We start from the raw sequence: 18,449 nt of genomic DNA on the forward strand, positions 1-18,449 counted from the left end.
TCACTATTCTCCACCTGGACATTGAGACATTGACTGCAATTCTTTGAGTGCAGCCAACTAGCCAATTCCTTATCTAACAAGTGGTCCAAATATCAAATCCAGTGAATTAGCACCTTTGTCCTCCAGTTCGCTCAGGACCCCTGGATTCATTTCATCAAGTCCCACGGACTTACACACATTCATGTTCCTTAGGTGGTCTTGCACCCAATCTTCTACAGTGGGCAGTACTTCATCCTCCCAGTCTCTGCCCTTGGATTCTGTTACTTGGACAGTATCAACCACTCCTTCCAGTTTCATGTTGCTTGCAGACTTGCTGAGGGTGCACTCTCTCTCATCATGTGGTCATTAATGAAGATGTTAAACAGTATTGTTCTCAGAATTGACCCTTGGACTACACCACTAATCACTGGTCCTCAGCTGCACTTCATGTTCCTGATCACAACCTTGTAGTTCAGCCAGTTTTCAGTCCACCTTACTGGCCACTTCTCTAGTCCATACTTCATCAGTTTGTCAATGAGGATGTTAAGGAAGATAGTGTTGAAAATCAAGATAAACAGCACACACTGATCTTCACTGATCTTCTTCCCTCATCCACTGAGCCTGTAGAAGGTTATTGTCAGGTTGGTTAAGCATGATTCCCTCTTCACGAATGCATGTTTTAACTCCTAATCATATTCTTGTCCTTAATGTGCTTGGAAAATATTTCCCTGATTATTTTGCTCCATCAGTTCCTGGGGACTGAGGTGAGGCTGACTAGCTTGTACATGATCAATTCTTCCTTCTTGCTTTCATAGAATCATAGAGTCATTTAGGTTGGAAAAGACCTCTGAGATCACCAAGTCCAACTGCTATCATAGCACTGCAAAGTCTACCACTAAACCATGTCCCTAAACACCACATCCACTTGTCTTTTAAATACCACTAGAGTTGGTGACTCAACCACTTCCCTGAACAGCTTGTTGCAATGCCTCACAACCCCTTCAGTGAAGATTTTTTTTCCTAGTATCTAACCTAAACCTCCCCTGGCACAACTTGAGGCCATTTCCTCTTGCCCTATTGCTTGTTGCTTGGGAGAAGAGACAGACCCCCCACCCTGCTATGACCTCCTTTGAGGCAGTAGTAGAGAGCGATAAGGTCTCCCCTGTGCCTCCTTTTCTCTAGGCTAAGTAACACCAGTTCCTTCAACTGCTCATCATTAGACTTGTTCTCTAAGCCCTTCACCAGCTTTGTTGCCCTTCTTTGGACTCTTTCCTTGAAGAGAGGAGAGACATTTGCATTCCTCCAGTCCTACGGAATCTCCCCCAGTCACCATCACCTCTCAAAGATAATTGAGAGTGGCCTAGCAATGGCGTCAGCCAGCTCCCTCAGCACGTGTTGGTACATCCCATCAGAACCTGTGGAATCCTGTATTTGCAGTTTATTCAAATGTTTCTTAAGATGGTCCTCCTCCACCAAAAGTAAGTCCTCCTTGCTGCAGACTTCCCTGCTAATCTCAGGGGACTGGGATTCCTGAAAGCAAGTTTTACTGTTAAAGACTGAGAGAGAGAAGGCTCAGCATTTCGAAAGTCTTTTCCAGCAGTTGGCTCATATTTTTCCTAGTCTTAATTTTGCTGTGGAGATATCTGTAAATATCCGTCTTCCTTCCCTTTTCCACCACACACAAGAAAAGATCTTTTCTCCGTGAAAACATTGAAACAGATTGTATGGAGAGGTAGTCTCCATCATTGGATGTTTTCGAGACAGGGTAAAAACCTGAGCAACCTGGTCTGACTTTTCAGCTGATGCTGCTTTAACCACAAGGTTGGACTATGTGACCTCTGGAGGTTGCTTCCAACCTGAATTATTCAATGATCCTATGTTTCTGATGATTGCACATACCTTTTATTATTTATCTACAGTAAGAAATATTATAGAAGTAAAAGCGTTAAACTTTATAATGTACCTATTTTAGGTAATTGTCCTATCAGAAATGATCCATCTGGTCAAGAAACTGAATCAGACAACAGTCAGAATGACCTATCCAAGGTTTGTAGTTTGATTTTAGCTGCTACTATATAAAGATACTTTAGTTAAAATCTTATTAAACTACAGAATGGTGACACCATTTCATCATTCTGCACTTATTTGTTCACCTTACTGCAAGCATTTTCTGTATGAAATTTGGAAAGACATCTTATAAAAATCTATTCCTGCGTATGTTGGTTAGAGTTGTACATACAGCTAGAGTTATACATAAATACCTCCCTGTTTAATCTCACATTTATGTAAGATATGGTACTTCCTATTCATTTTTGAGTTAGCAGAAATGTATTCCTGATCTTGGTGGTGCAAAGCAAATAATTCATCCCATGATAAGATTTCTTTTCTTTATGTTCAAAAATACTTAATTTCCAGTGATCTCTTTGACTTTATTGGTTGAGCTGAAGAGTACTTCAAAAGCTAGGAAGGTTCCTATAGAACTAAAAAATTTAAATGCTGCTATAGGAAACCAGTTTGAGGCTTCTTTTAAGCTATCAGAAAGGAAATCATCAATGGATTTAGAGCAGAGAAAATGAGAGTAACCTTGGACACAAGTCAGAATTATTGCACAGTTAAATCAGAATAACTTGGACACTTAATTTTTTTATCTTTCTGCTTTCAATATCCTTTGTTTCTCTACCTCATTTCTGTCTGGCATTTTCATGAGTGTAATGATGTTCAGTTTGAGATTTCAGTTAAATTAGATGTTTTTAAATCAGTTTAAACTATTTCTCCTAAATAGATAATAAACATAGATAATAAAATAAACATTAAATATAAATTAATAGCACAATGAAGATTAATAAATAACACAATAAAGATAAAGATAAATAAATATATAGAGAACATAGAAGTAAGGTATGTAAAGTAGAATCTATGTAAAGTAGAATAGTTCTTTTTAACTGTCAGTGTCATGAGCATTCTGAGCACTTCAGTCTTACATGTTCTTTTAACTGCACTCTTCCACAGCTTTCTGTACGTGCCCAGCTTGGTGCTGCATCACAGAAATTGTTGAAGAAAGGAAAAAGTATTCCTGATGAATTACTAGTTGCCATCCTATTGGAAGCTATTAAGTATGAAATTGTGTAGCTTTTTTCCCCAGTTATTGAGAGTGTAATTATCCAGTTTGTAGATCCAGAGTCAGCCATTTCTCTTTATTCAGTGCATTACTGGAACGTTGGAGTATTCTGCTGGGAAAGTGGAGCTAATTAGTGAAGTTAGTTAATCCTCATATTAAAGCAGTAGAATCTAGCCCTAAATTACGCAGACATTATTGTACACCACTGACAGCAAGTAAAAAAAAATATCTATCACATAGTCATTAAATATAACTTATGTCTCTATTTTGTTTATCAGTTGGAAACTATTCACAATGTTCTAGTGTTTTTTCTTCTAGGTTTTATGTGAAATACATAATCCAAACATTCATACTTTGGCAGTTAAGTTACTTATTTTTTTACATTCTTACATGACAGAAAATTGTCTCTACTCTCCTGATAAGCAAATAGCACTTAAGTTCTCACATGAATATCATGTAAGTTGTATTACTCCCATCAGTACTTTATGTTATGAAACAGATTTTGCTATTTATTTCTTTAGTGCAAAAGTTAGCACTTCAAGACAACAGTGAAATTACATCTCTGATAATAGTTTGTATAGAATTTGTTCTTGAAAACTTCATCAAGACAGATGTTTTGTTTTGTTTATCACTTTTAGCTATACTTGATGTAATTTCCTGGTATAAAATCCATTGTTTCACAAATTTAGTTGTCATATTCTCTGTTCATGAGGATATTGCATATACTGAATTCAGAATGAAAGACTGCTAGGACAAGCTGTTCTTTAGGTGTTAATATTATGCTATCAATTCACCGTATAATCCTGATCCTTTATTTGCCCATAGCCAAACACCGCCAGAGATGGGGTGGATTCTGGATGGATTTCCAATGACAATTAATCAGGCAAAGCTATTTGAAAAAGCCTATACAGGGGTCGATCCAGATGAAGCAGAAGCAGAAGATATGAACCCTGGAAAGCTCTCCCTTGTTACAGATCCCAGAGCCCCTAACAAGCCTCCTGTTTCCTTACCTGCATTTGATGTTTCTGTGTTATTGGATATTTCAGACACGACAGTACTAAAACGCATGGCTAGCTTGAAGTGTGAGTTTCCAACTACACTTAACAAAGTTAAATGACAAGCAGATTCTGATTTAAGGGGAATATAAAGATTGTTATAATATTGAAACTACTAAATTGTGAATACTTTGCAATGTAATGGCAATTTGCTTAGTGAAATTAGGATACAAAATTATATATTATTTTTACTTTTTCTGATAATTATGAAATTATATTTTTTATTATTTCCTGGCAGTTTTCCTCTCCATATGTAAGTCCTCTTCTAACTTTGGCTGTTCTTTTTTTACTTGTCTAAAGTACATGACTTTATAAATTTAACTTATATTTACCAGATCTACCCTTACGTGGTGCTCATTGGAGCGAAATAGCATTATTGTACAATTTCTTTATATCTCACAGAATCATTTATATGTGTTTCAGTCAAAAGCACATTAGAAGTGTGCAAGTACATGTGTATATTCTTGGTTTTATTTGTTCTGAAATCTCACTAGAGCTGATATAGTGCAGTGGCTAGTGTTAACTATCCCATAAAACAGCAGTTGAGAAAAACAGAACTTACGTCAAATGCAGAAATATGACTCATTCCAAATGAGTATGTGTAAATAGTATTTTTCTCCAAGAGACACATTTGGAAAGAGACAAAGGAAAAGGTAAACAAAGGGATGTGCTAACTTTCCCTGGCATGTGCGAACATTCATTCCCTATCGAACACTGCATTTGTCGTATGTTAGTTAGTGAACACCTGTAAGTAGGTGATTTTGACCAGAAATGACAAAGGCATCAAAGGCCTTTTGAGGGCTGTTTCAGTTCCAAGCCACATACTTTTCATTGATCTTATTCATCTTGGCAAAACATGAGTTCTTTTCACAAATACATCCTGTATTATCCAAATTGTAGGGAGATTCTTCTTTATTGTTTTTACTGCAGCACTTGGCTTGAATTTAACAGCATTTAACTTTTGTTAAAAAAAAGAAAGGAGAGGTAGGATGAGAATGAGGCAAAATTGTTAGAGGTTTTGCTAACAATGCAGTCAAGATAAATGTATAGACACTTAAAATTTGTGTTAATTTTAAGACCTTGTGTGCCAAAACACTTTGAAAATTTGTTAATACATGATATAGTCTCAAGAATCCAAAAAGAATTTATTTCTTAAGATGTCATGTGTTGATAGAAAGAGTCATAGGAACAATAAAAACATCATAAAGTTAAAAAAAAAAGTGTCAAATTAGTCATTAAAGTGTTTTTTAATCTCGAGAAGACTCAGAGAAAGAGGATATCGTGTCTTCAGGTGCAATAGTTTATCTGTCTATTGCTGTTGTGGTTACTTCAAGGAAGATTCAGATTAGACTGCGAAAACAGCTTCTAACTGTAAGAATAGTTAAGCCTGAAGTAGTCTGTCCATGAGATTTTTCCCATCTCTACACCTGGAGATTTCTACAACTGCAAAGTATCCATCAGGAAATATTAGCATTATCACTGACTGCATTTAAACAGAAAAGGAGGGAAGGCACTGACTCCAGGTCCTTACCCAGATCTATTTCTATAATTCTCTCTGACCTTTCCTTTCTTTTAGGAAGCTGGCACCCAGTTTTTAGATGAGGAAATGTAAAATGAAGGAAAGCTAAAATCTTTCTTTTAATAATTATCTTATTTGGGGCCAATCACTACTTGTACCTTTTTCAACATATGCTCATATATGCTGTTTTCCACACAGCACAGAAATTAAACTCATCTCAAATGGAACAGGAGGACAACAATCAAAATTCAGATGCTGAAATCCTTGAAGAGAAGATTGACTTAGTAAGGGACCAGGTGCTGCATAGGTATGTTGCTTGAAGTACAAAAAAGTTACTTCAACCATATTTTTAGGCATGTAGTTAATCTGAACCTCATATGTGATCCATGATTGTACTGATATGCCTAATGTTAAGATTTTACTTATGAGTTTATCTGATGTGGAGCTTAAAGAGCTAGTGAATTCATGGCACAATACAAATAATCCTAGAAGATAAAAGTTCATATGTTTTGCTTTTCCAAGGTATTTTTACAAGGAGAATTTCTTTTGCAGATATGTATTGAATGAACCATACATACATATACTTACATATATATATGTATGCATACATACATCTGAGAAATGTCATATATAATGTGATTGCCCTTGAGTGAAATGGTTTGGGTTACAGACTTTTTGAAATGGTATCTTCCACTTTTACAGGAATAAAGAATATATTAGTTTTGTATGTTTTATGCAATCATTATATGCTTAATTTTACATAGAGAGCAAAATCAAGAACACCAAGTTTTATATCTAAATATTTAATACTACTATTTTAGACTACTACATTATTGATTATTATTGTTTTAGTTGTGATAGAAGAAAACATATGCTTACATTGTGAGAAGAAAGAGTAACAAATACGTATAACTAGATAACAGTAGGATTTTGAAAATTTTCTGTTGCTGAAAATGAAGGGGTTGATGTGGATAGAAATTTAAATATTTTCAAAAAGTGTTTGCTGAATTTGCTTTAGTATTGGATTAGATGTGATATTTCTTTTGTTTATTGGTTTTGGGAAAATGTTTTCTTTTCCTGCAGTTATTTCAGTAGTTAGATTTTAAGATTTTAATATGATTTTTGTAGAATTTCAGGCTTTCTAGACACATGGCCAAAATTAGAGAACTGGTTTTCAGTCCATCACAATATTCTAGTGAAAGTCAATGCAGAGACAGAAGAAAGTCTTGTGTGCGAAGCAGTAAAGGAAATTCTAGTGGGAGAAATTGCCAAAAAGCAGAATAGAAGTAAGTTATTTTGTTCCTACTTTTTGCATTTAATTAAAAAAGACTTAATTCTTTATAATTAATACTAATGATAAATATATATAAATATATGAAAACACTACCAATTTTCACTGTCCCCGCAAGACTTTGGAGATTTATGAGTTAGTGATAACTGCCCTGGAACTCTGAATTTTTCTGTTATCCTGTTTCAGAGGATGTGGACTGATTTCACATAGTTGCAAAGGTAATTTGAGAAAAGGTTTTAAAACGTTTAAAACAAACTGTCAGTTGGGTATATTTAAATTCACTGAAGTAACGGATTACTAAATTCAGTCCCTACTTCTTGGTTAAAGTATTATGGCTAGCATCTTCACCATGTGGCATAACAGCAGCAGCAGCTTAAAAATATGAATAACTTGCAGTGTTATTAACATCTCTTTTGGTGCATCTTATTACATATTTCCTCTTAATCACCCCAAAGGACAGAATCATATAAAAATAAAAAAAGGAAAAAAAATACCCAAGGGAAAAGGTGTATCAAATAAAACAGGACTGGCAGACTTTTGAATAACCAGTTTCATTTCTTCAGGATTATTAGAAGACAGTCTTTATGTGTCTTCCAACACATTTTTCTTTCCCCATTCTCACATGGAAACCATAATTGCTTACAACTGTTCTTTAATTAAGCAGGGAATCATTGAAATAATGATAGTTATAATGAATCTCAGAATTGTCAATACTGCTGACCTTGGTTTACCTGGTAAAGAATATTTTGTAAAATCACACAAAATCTTTATCTTCTTGTTTCTCTCACAGTGATGGTTTTAGAAAAGTATCAATCCTGCAAAACACAACCTAACTGGAAAGGAATGTTATAACAACTATGGCATCACTGGTTTGATCAGTATATATATTTATGAAAAACACCAAACAATGAAATATTGAATCTGTTCCATTATTTTCAACGTGTCAGAGTAGCATAGATGTCTATCTTTGTTTACTTAAAATACATTTGAAGGTACTAATTCTATGTTCTAATACAAGGTTCTGCTCAAGAAAAATCACCAGGAAAAAAGCCTTTACCAGTCACATCTCAAGATTTGGTTCCTCCTATTCCTGTGACACAACCACCAATTGAACCAGGATCACATGGATGGATTTATGTAGATGAACCACTTCCCAAGGTACATTAATTCATAGAACCATAGAATCATTTAGGTTGGAAAAGACCTCTAAGATCACCAAGTCCAACTGCTATTGTAGCACTGTGAAGTCTACCACTAAACCATGTCCCTAAACACCACATCCACTTGTCTTTTAAATACCACTAGAGTTGGTGACTCAACCACTTCCCTGAACAGCCTGTTGCAATGCTTCACAACCCCTTCAGTGAAGATTTTTTTCCAAATATCCAGCCTAAACTTCCCCTGGCACAACTTGAGGCCTATCACTTGCTGCTTGAGAGAAGAGACTGACCCCCACCCTGCTACAACCTCCCTTGTGGAGGTAGTAGTAGAGCGATAAGGTCTCCCCTGTGCCTCCTTTTCTCTAGGCTAAGTAACACCAGTTCCTTCAACTGCTCATCATTAGACTTGTTCTCTAAGCCCTTCACCAGCTTTGTTGCCCTTCTTTGGACTCTTTCCTTGAAGAGAGGAGAGACATTTGCATTCCTCCAGTCCTGTGGAATCTCCCCCAGTCGCCATCACTTTTCAAAGATAATTGAGAGTGGCCTAGCAATGACATCAGCCAGCTCCCTCAGCAGATGTGGGTACCTGTGGAATCCTGTATTTGCAGTTTATTCAAATGTTTCTTAAGCTGATTGTTGCCCTTTGGACATGCTCCAGCACCTTGATGTCTTTCTTGTAGTGAGGGGCCCAAAACCGAACACAGTATTTGAGGTTTGGCTTCACCAGAGACTAGTATAGGGGGACAATCTCTTCCCTAGACCTGTTGGCCACACCATTTCTGATACAAGCGTAGATGCTATTAGCCTTCTTGGCTACCTGAGCACACTACTGGCTCTTATTCAACTGGCTATCAACCAATACCCTCAGGTCCTTTTCTGCTAGGCAGCTTTACAGGCACTCTTCCCCAAGCCTGTAGCAGAGTTGTTGTCAACACTTATCTGTGTTGAACCTCATACAGTTGGTGTCGGCCCATCAATCCAGACTATTGAGATCCCTCTGTAGACCCTTCCTACCCTTAAGCACATCAATGCTCCCACTGAACTTGGTGTCATCTGCAAACTTACTGAGAGTGCACTCGATCCCCTCATCCAGATCACTGATAAAAGTATTGAAGAGAATTGGACCCAGTACTGAGCCCTGGGGGACACCACTTGTGACTGGACCCCAGGTGGATTTAGCTCCATTCACCACGACTCCTTGGGCCTGGCCACCCAGCCAGTTTTTTACCCAGCAAAGCACACACCCATCTAAGCCATGAACAGCCAGTTTCTCCAGGAGAATGCTGTGTAAAACAGTGTCAAAAGCTTTACTAAAGTCTCAGTAGACAAAATCCACAGCCTTTCCCTCATCCACTAAGTGCATCACCTTGTCATAGAAGGAGATGAGGGTAGTTCAGCAAGACCTGCTTTTCACAAAAAGCTGACCGGGCTTGGTCCTGTACTGGTTGTCCTGTATGTGCCGCGAGATGGCGCTCAAGGTGGCGGCGCTCTGTAACCTTCCCCAGCACGGAGGACAGACTGACAGGCCTGTAGTTCACCACGTCCTCCCTCTGGCCGTTCTTGTCAATCGGCGTCACATTTGCTAGACTCCAGTCAGCTGGGACATCCCAGCCATCTGGCTATCCAGCCAGGACTGCCAATAAATGATTAAAAGTGGCTTGGTGAGCACTTCCGCTGGCTCCCTCAGTACCCGTGCGTATCTAAGTGGTGTAACAGGTTACTAACCATTTCCTCTTGGATTATGGAGGCTTCATTCTGCTCCCCATCCTTATCTTCCAGCTCAGGGGGCTGGTTACCAGGAGAACAACTGGTCTTACTACTAAAGGCTGAGGCAAAGAAAGCATGAAGTATTGAAATTAAGATCTGAAATTTAGCAATTTCCTGAGATAACTTTATATCTGCATCTTTGTTTTCAGTAGCCCTCAGCAGGTTTTTCTTCCATCATTATGTGTAGTTGCTTATTTGGAAGCAATTTACTTTTTGTTCTCAATGATATGGCCTGCATAATTCTGCTTTTTCTGAAAAAAAAAAAAAAAATTCTGTCACTTTGCTTTAAACTTGTTGTCTGCTTGGGTCATTTGATGACTCTACATTCTTGTATTGTGAGATACAATGAAAATAATTCTGTATTCACCCTCTGAAGGTACTTACGTATTAGAGCCATGTAACCTATCTCCCTTCTTCATTTTGCCTCAGATATTCTTTTTCCAATACAGTCATAATGTTTAATTCTCCTCATGCAGAAGCAGTTCAATATGTTCAGTCATGACCGTTGCCCTACTTTCTGTCTGCCTGTTGTAGTTCCAACGAAAATTTTTTGAGATGGGGAGCTGGGACTGCTTGCAGTATTCAGGATGTGGATTTGAGGGGTGCATAATGATGCTTTGTGTTTTGTTCTGTAATTCCATTCCTAATGTTTACCAGTTTTGACTTTATAACTGCAGTTAGCTTGCATATGCTGTAAATCTCTTTCTGAGTAGCTACAGCCCATAAGTCAGTATGTTGTGTTTCCTCTGGTCATGGCCTTCATTTGTCATTTTTTGACAGTCAGTCAGTCAAATGTCACTTTTGCAACACTTGACAGTCACCTTTAATTTTTACTAGTTTGAACAGTTGTGTACCACCTAAATACTCATCCTTCTTTACTGAATTTATGAATATATCAAAAAGCAGATATCAGCAGTATTTTGCTGGTAATTCCCATTCATTTTGAGTATGGCCACTTTTTTCCAAAGAAATGCATAGGATAACCTATATGTTGGTAGTGTTTATAATTAGCTGTAAATAGTTGTAAATCAAAAGAAATACGTAGTGAAAGAAATCAGTAATGTGATTTCATGAAATGATCTTTCTTATATTTGCTAATGATACAGCTAAGTGGATTACCAATAAATGTATCAATTAATTTTGATGTTTTTAAAAATACAGGAGATATCTGACTTTTTAGTACCTTACTGGGAAAACATAGAAAATGCATATGTCAATACCATCAAAGCTATACTTAGATGCCTAAGGGATGAACAGCACTCTATAATTTATTACTTAGCAGATGTTAGGTGAGTAGAAAAAGTAGCCTACTACTTTAATATTCATATTTTATATTTTTAATCTGGCATTCTATTTGTATTTTAACACTTTAGTTTTTTACCATAATTTACAGAAAAAATTTCCAAGATTATTTAAAGCGCCCAGATCTTAAGCAGGAATTTGTATCTCAGTGGCAATCAGATTTTAATTCAATTGCTGATGACCTGCGAGAAGATGAGGAAACAAAAGCAGAACTACATCAAAGAGTTACTGTAAGTAAATGACAAAAGTTATAATATACCCTAAAGTATTGTTTGATTGTATACAACCTTAGTGTAACATGAATGATATTATTATTTACATTTTTTTTCCTCTTACCACTCCTCTTAAACTATTTCACTTCCTCTTGTACATAAAGTGACACGTCACAACTGGTCTGGCTTGTGGCCACACCTTTCTTATCTCTTGCTTCTTTCTTTAAGTTATACTGTTGTATTCTGGTACAGTTTAGAGTAAGAATTTCTCTGGTTTCTTTTTCTTTACATTTTTCAGAAATTTTACTTATAGGTTTGGTCATTTCTATAACATTCTGGCAAATCTTGTCAGCCATTTAGTTTTTCCGTATATGAGATATGGTAATATATGTGTGCTAAAGCTGATTCATACAAAGTACAGAGAATTTCTGTGAAATGTTTTGGCGCAGGTAAGTCTTTGCTCTCATACATCTCCTGAGAGCTCTTCTTCACAGAAATACGTAGCTGTAAAGGTCCTAACAAGTTTGGAGCCAATTTAAACATAGGCAGGAAATGGAGCTATCTTTGAATTTATTGGATTCCCACTTCAGAACAGACATAAACAGAATTCTGCACTATCCTATATTGCTTTCAGAAGAAACGTACTTCTGCATAATCTTTCATTGAAATCATGTCAGGAAATGCTCCCAGAAAAGAGAAAAAAATGACAGACGTTTTTATTTGTAGGGAACATTGGTAGAATTATAGAAGAATTCACTAAAGTGGAAAAAAACATAGAACCTCCTTCTATATAGCATTATTTCAATAGGGTGAAATAGAAGACTTAAAAATCATCATTCATATTCCTAATTTCCAGTAAATGGAATTATAAAAAAGACTGGAATCCCTCTGTCTTATATTTTAGAAAGCTAGAATTTTAAGTATTTGACCTTTCACTCGTAACAGAGATCCATGTTTGACATTCTCCATTTCAAATTAGGCTAAGAGGATGAGATAGTGATATATTTTTTGGACGTTTAGGCAGTGAGTCTCAGGCACTGTGATAATGCTAAACACCATAAGTAAGACTGTTTGTAGTTAATACATGACTACCAGGAATTCTGTTTCCAAATTACCCATTCTAGTCCTTGTGGATTCCAAACCTGTGGGTGAATGTGAAGATGGTGCTTCCTCTGTGCCTTTAAGCTTGCCCATTGTACCTCCACAAATGTGAGAATTCTGTCATTCATCCTTCCGTGATACTAGAAAAGGAGAGAGAGGAAATGAAGAGGGCTGGAATCTGTGGAATGTCTTTCCTTAAACATTTCCGCTTTCCCAGACTGCTGAACTCTGTCATCTCAGCTGGACCCTTTCTGAAACACTATCCACAATGGAAGCTGCCACGTTGTGAAACCACATAAACCACATTTCTCTGATACCAACTGGAAAATGGAAAAATACATCCCATCTTGCTATGTGTGAAAAATCCCTCAAAGGCTTTGACATCCAAGGCTCTGACATCCAAGGCTTTGGCAACCAAACTCATAACAGAATTGCTATGCATAAGATCTCTGTTACACTGTCTTTTAGCAATTTCTCTCACTTTCCGCTCATGACTTTGCTATCATCTAATATGGTAAGTCACTTGACCCCACTACATCTCTTGTCCCATATAGGAGACAACTTAGCACATGCATTCATTTTTCTTTTTTCCCCTACCTGAGTACAAAAAAAGAAGGAGAGAGAAGCTGTTTCACTTTGAAATAAGAAAGAGTGGTGAGAGAGAAAAAGAAAGACACATAAAACATGTTTTTGGCTTCTCCCTGAAAAAAGATAGCTCACCATCTACTGTTCCAGCTGTAGTCACCATTTACAGTAAATCAAACCTGTGACCTGCATAACATGAGAACAAAGAAGAAAATGCTGCTCATTACGTGTTGCAGGAAGATACTGGAAAGAACTGTACATCAGATTGTGCAAAATATTAGTTTGTGTTGTTTGTATCCACAAAACAAGTCATTTGTAAGCTTATATCTTTTTATTCAGTAACAGTTCCTTATGTGTATATCCTACAGTGCGGAACAACCGTAAATATGTGATAGCATTCAATTTGGCTACCTACTATCTATGCCACTGATGTGTAAAGTAGGTCAAGGGCTGTTCATTTGTCAGCTTCCCTGTGGCTCTTGTCCTACTGAGGACAGCTGAATTTGTCTGAAGTTTTTGGATACAGTGGGACTAACAGGATTTGACTGATTAGGCTGAGACCAAGAGCTGGTGAATATTGAATCGCTCATCACCTGAAGCCTAACCGCCTTGTTGTAAGGGTAGTAGTCTGGAACAGCTTTCCTTTTTTCCCAGGATAAATCAGGTGATGTAGAACTGCTTGGAGACTGAGAAACGGCTCGCCTGAGCATACCACAGCATTTAACAGCTTCTTTTTCTTGTCTCTTCTTACTCCATAGAGGTCTGTCATGCCACTTCCATGCAGAAATGGTAGTGGGGAACAGAAGGTTTTCATGCATGTTTTATGCTTACTAGGTCCTCAGTGTTGACAGTGAGCTACATAGCTGCTGTTAGATATAGTCACTAGTTGAAGAGCACTTAGTTACTTAGTTACATAGCACCATCCATGTTAAAGCAAGAATAGAATGGAGCTATGCAAATAGCAGAATGTTTGAACAGTGAGATGATTTTCTCAGGATCGTTCATATTGCACATCCGCTTAGAATTCTCCTTATATTTATATTGCAAACCATTCAAGTGGAAAGTTGCTGGTACTGTTAGGAGCTTAGCTATTCATGTTCTAAACTCTTTGTCTGGCTTAGATAGGTCTTTGCTTGGTGAAAGCAAGGCAGCCAAGTACTGTCCTATGCATTAATCTTATACCTCTGGATTCTTCTGTTTGGTACACTTGTAAAACTACTTTCTGTCAGCTCTCTATAAGCACATAACTCTTGGACCAGGCTTTGACTGTAATAAAAATTTAAAAAAAAAAATTAAGAGGAAGATGCCTTGTGCACAGGCAAAAATATAGTTTTTAATAATAAATAAAAATGTATGTGTGTTTTATTTCATAGTTATTTCTCATATTTTATTTTGTGTTTTAGGACTTAAGAGATCTTCTCTGGGATATCTGTGATAAAAGAAGGGAAGAAGCAGAGCAGGAACGTACTGATATCATGAATGACGGCTGGTTACTGGATCATAAGGGGCTCGCAATAAACCATTTTTTTTCACTTATGCAGGTATGATATAGACTCTACTATAGAGTTTGCAATGCAAGTAGACAATTAATTAGATTTGGAAGACAGTAAGCCTCAGAAGAATTTCATGTTTGGCTTTGAATAAATGAGGGATCGAGAATAAGATAAGCAAATGTTCATGCCTCTTCTGATTTTATCTAGAATGTTAGAGATTAGAAGTGGATGACAATCCATATGCTTACCCATTTTGCAAGCAGAAAAGTTTAAGAAAAACACCATTGTTATTGTCCAACACCATGAACTTTCAATCTGTAACGCACAGTGCTACTTTTGCAGTTTTATCAGTCCACTGAATCATCTGAGCTTTGTAACAGAAATGTCAAAACTGATTATACTGGAGTGATTGTAGTAATATCAGCTTTTTATTTACAAATTACATAATTCACTGTGGTTGTAGACACACTTACTGCTAAGGTTGTCTTGTGTTTCCCATATCAAGGAATTATTTCAGTTGTAACTTCACCAGTGTGGCTTGAAATTTTACCTTGTCTTAAAAAAATATATATAGTTGTGAGGAATGTTTTTGAGAAAGTGATGTTTTTTGTTATTCTTGAGAAAATCCATTTAAATGTGGCACAGCTTTCACACGTCTAACTTTACAGTTTTCACAAGACCATATTCACTTAGGTGGCTCTTCCCTTCCCAACAGTATGCCTTTCTTCTCATTCAGTGAGACTGTGAATTACTTCAGTTCCTGAAGTAAAGTAAGATTTATTTTCCTGTGACTGCCATTCTTAGGTGGATAAATTGGGTTTAGGGCTGAAATGGAATGGAATGGAATGGAATGGAATGACATTTCTGTAAACTGAGTGACCTTGCTTTAAAAGTTTTGGCAGCATTAAAGAAGGTGGGGAAATAAGTACTTTAAACACATGCCATGTTATGCTAATTTAGTTGAAAAGTCAGGATGAAGCACTTTTGGTTGGGCTCCCTGACCCTTAACTCTGTTTTATTTTTACAGGCTTATTAAACAAGGGAACCACTCTCTTATCTTACATGAATGTTGTGGCAATCTAAGTAAATTCAGTTGCTATAGTAGGGAAATTATTAACCCTATTTTCAAAGAGCCTAAATAATGCCACAAATAAAGACTAAGGCCATTGACTAAATTAAGAGATCTAAGTATCAAATACCTGCTGACTAACTGAACAGCGTTCTTCCTCTAATTAGGGTATTTATATTATTGTGTATTTAAATTCTGTATTTTAAATAATACACACAAGGAAGCCAAATTAAAATGATATCGCTGAGCTTAAATCTTATCTTTTTCTATTTTAATATTCATGTATAAGCTTGCAAGCTTAATTCTCTTTAGCAGAGTTTCATTGACACGTAAGATGCAGTCCAGAAGAGATTTGCTATCTACTTTGATATGTCTTCTGTGGATATGCAGAATAGACACTTAAAATGAAAAATATATTAACAATATGTAATATTTATGTTTTTCCCTTAAAAAAAATCATTTATACTTTCCTTATTTATTATCCTTATTCATTTTCCCAAATATTATTTTCCCATATTACATATACTCCCCAAATTAAATGAATTATCAATGTTACAACTACAAAAATAAAAATATAATAACTAAATCTTTAAGTTATGGCTTGGTTTGAGAAACAGCCAAAAATAGACTGTGTTGGTCTTGAGTTCTCCTTTTGCGGCTTTTTCTGTGGGAAGTTACATATATTCTCCAGGTGGCTTTGTTACTGTATAAACATACAGATTTGTATAAATTCCGTTTAACAAAGTCTTAACCTTAGGAAGGTTACATCAGGTTTCTTTCCACCCTTCTTTGTGTGCACTGTCATAATATATTTTTTCCTTAACTTATGGATAAGGGCTGTTTTACACCGCAAAGGTTTTATTCTTTGTTTTGTGAATGTGGTTTTGTGCATTTTCCCATGAATTTTGTCAGTTAAAAACTAACACCGTTCTGTATCAATAAATCAAAACATGACAGGTGTTAAATGTTTTTTGAATCTTGATTTCTCCTGAGAAGATTCACAGAAAAAAACCTTCAAGGTATTTAGGTGTGTAAAGTCTGTTGATTTCATTGTCTAGGAGAAACTGTGTGGCTTATAAATTGTTTTCTCCATCACTTAACTCATTTTATGTTATTAAGGATTTTAATTATTTTGACCAAAGTGATCGCTGTTGTTGGTGCTGGGATGCTTGCTAGCACAGGAATACGTACACATGAAAATATAATTAAATTTAATGTATCAAACATTGCCTATTGGAAATATTTTTCGTATTCTAACAACTATGATTTTTATCATCCTTAGAAATTCTTGTGTGAAAATTAAGAATGTAAATTTCAAAGACATTGTTGATGCAAGTGGAAATATGCGTTAAATACAGTATAAATATTCAAACAAATATGGTTATGTTTGTTGTTCTCCCTAAAAGTCTTATGTTTTAGAATCGCTTTTGTTATTGTGTATTTAAAAATGTAACAGAATTTTGTTCTGTCCTGTTTTGAATTTCAGTCTTTATGTTCTTTCTTCTTGAGGTTGAAGTGGATCGTTTCCAAGATACAAAGAGACTTCTTCATGATTACTACAGGGCAATGGAAGGAAAAATCCCAACAGATGACAGTCAAGATTTTACTAGACTCCCATTGCTTGATATTATTGATATAGAACAGAAAGAAGATCAGAACAAATCAAGAAGGTAGAAATGCGTTATTAAATCATGCAAATATAAAAAATTATAAGGCATTCATTGCTTTGTGGGTGAATGTGGAAGTAAATGTGGGTGTATTTCAAAGGACTGGGAAATAAGAATTTTAAACTACTGGTTATAGTCAAATGATAAATCTTAAATCATTTTGACCGTTTAAGTTATTTCTGATTTTTGATTGACCATTTCATTTTCACATCATTTTCACTAATACAACTCTGAATTGTAAAATGTTTCAAAAGCTGCCTTAGAAAGAAATCTGTTCTAGGAATATTTCCTACTTCCCTCTGCATTGCTGACAGTTTGCAGCACAATCCTCATGCAACTAACTTAAATGTTATTATAGAGCATTAACAGTTTTAATATGTGCGCAGACAAACATAATGAAATGGGTCATGTAATGACAAATATAAACCAAAGCAGCCTAGAAAAACTCACAGAATTGAATGCAATATTAAAGGTAATGGATACCATCAAATAATTTCACAATATCAAAAATGCTGTCAACACCAATTTTTTTTAATATTTACAGCTCATTTAGAAAACATCTGAATAATGAGGCTGTGCTTCTAGCCCATGTCATTAGATCACACAGACGTTTGACATAGTTTTATCCCTCTATTATTATTCCTTGGTTTCTAGAGTTAAACTAGCCAATTTTCTTGTCATGCACACATTTTACCACTAATGGTCATAAGGAAAGTTCATCCTTTTTCTGTTGCTGTGATAATTTTTGAAAATAACATTCTCATTCTCTTAACATATTCTCCAAAATAGTTATACAGTATCTCTTTACAAAGGGGAAGTGGTTTATGCCTTATATTTTATTTTTCAGGATTCCTCTAGTTTCTTCTAAACTGCCTTTACCGGAAACAAATATTGCCAAGTTAAAAAACAGGGGAACTCTACTGAAGAGTGTTAAGGATGAGAATTCTTCTGAAAATGTAGCAGCCGCTTTTGGCAAAGATGAAAATCTTATTTCTGATACATGGCAAACAGCAGTAACAGCAGTATCAGATATGGTAAGGAATGTTTTGTTTACTTAAAGATTTCTGGAAAGGACAGTCAAGGATTCCCATTCAGTATGTAGCCTGGACACACAGCCTTCACACTGTGTAT

At 36.0% G+C, this 18,449-nt stretch overlaps 1 protein-coding gene across 5 annotated transcripts in view; it reads left to right on the forward strand.

Annotated features, from left to right (window-relative positions):
- SPEF2 (sperm flagellar 2) overlaps positions 1-18,449 on the forward strand; it is a 68,495-nt gene that overhangs the window by 30,748 nt on the left and 19,298 nt on the right. For all 5 annotated transcript variants that reach the window (XM_080572552.1, XM_080572553.1, XM_080572554.1 and 2 more), the window contains exons 14-24: positions 1,952-2,025; positions 2,989-3,092; positions 3,923-4,179; positions 5,870-5,978; positions 6,800-6,957; positions 7,981-8,120; positions 11,051-11,178; positions 11,283-11,421; positions 14,493-14,630; positions 17,161-17,321; positions 18,166-18,352. In XM_080572552.1, the coding sequence (XP_080428678.1) occupies positions 1,952-2,025; positions 2,989-3,092; positions 3,923-4,179; positions 5,870-5,978; positions 6,800-6,957; positions 7,981-8,120; positions 11,051-11,178; positions 11,283-11,421; positions 14,493-14,630; positions 17,161-17,321; positions 18,166-18,352 (1,595 nt within the window). The remainder of the gene's footprint in view (positions 1-1,951; positions 2,026-2,988; positions 3,093-3,922; positions 4,180-5,869; positions 5,979-6,799; positions 6,958-7,980; positions 8,121-11,050; positions 11,179-11,282; positions 11,422-14,492; positions 14,631-17,160; positions 17,322-18,165; positions 18,353-18,449) is intronic.

Source organism: Anser brachyrhynchus (assembly GCF_964034855.1).
Source record: "Anser brachyrhynchus genome assembly, chromosome: Z".
NCBI lineage: Eukaryota > Metazoa > Chordata > Aves > Anseriformes > Anatidae > Anser > Anser brachyrhynchus.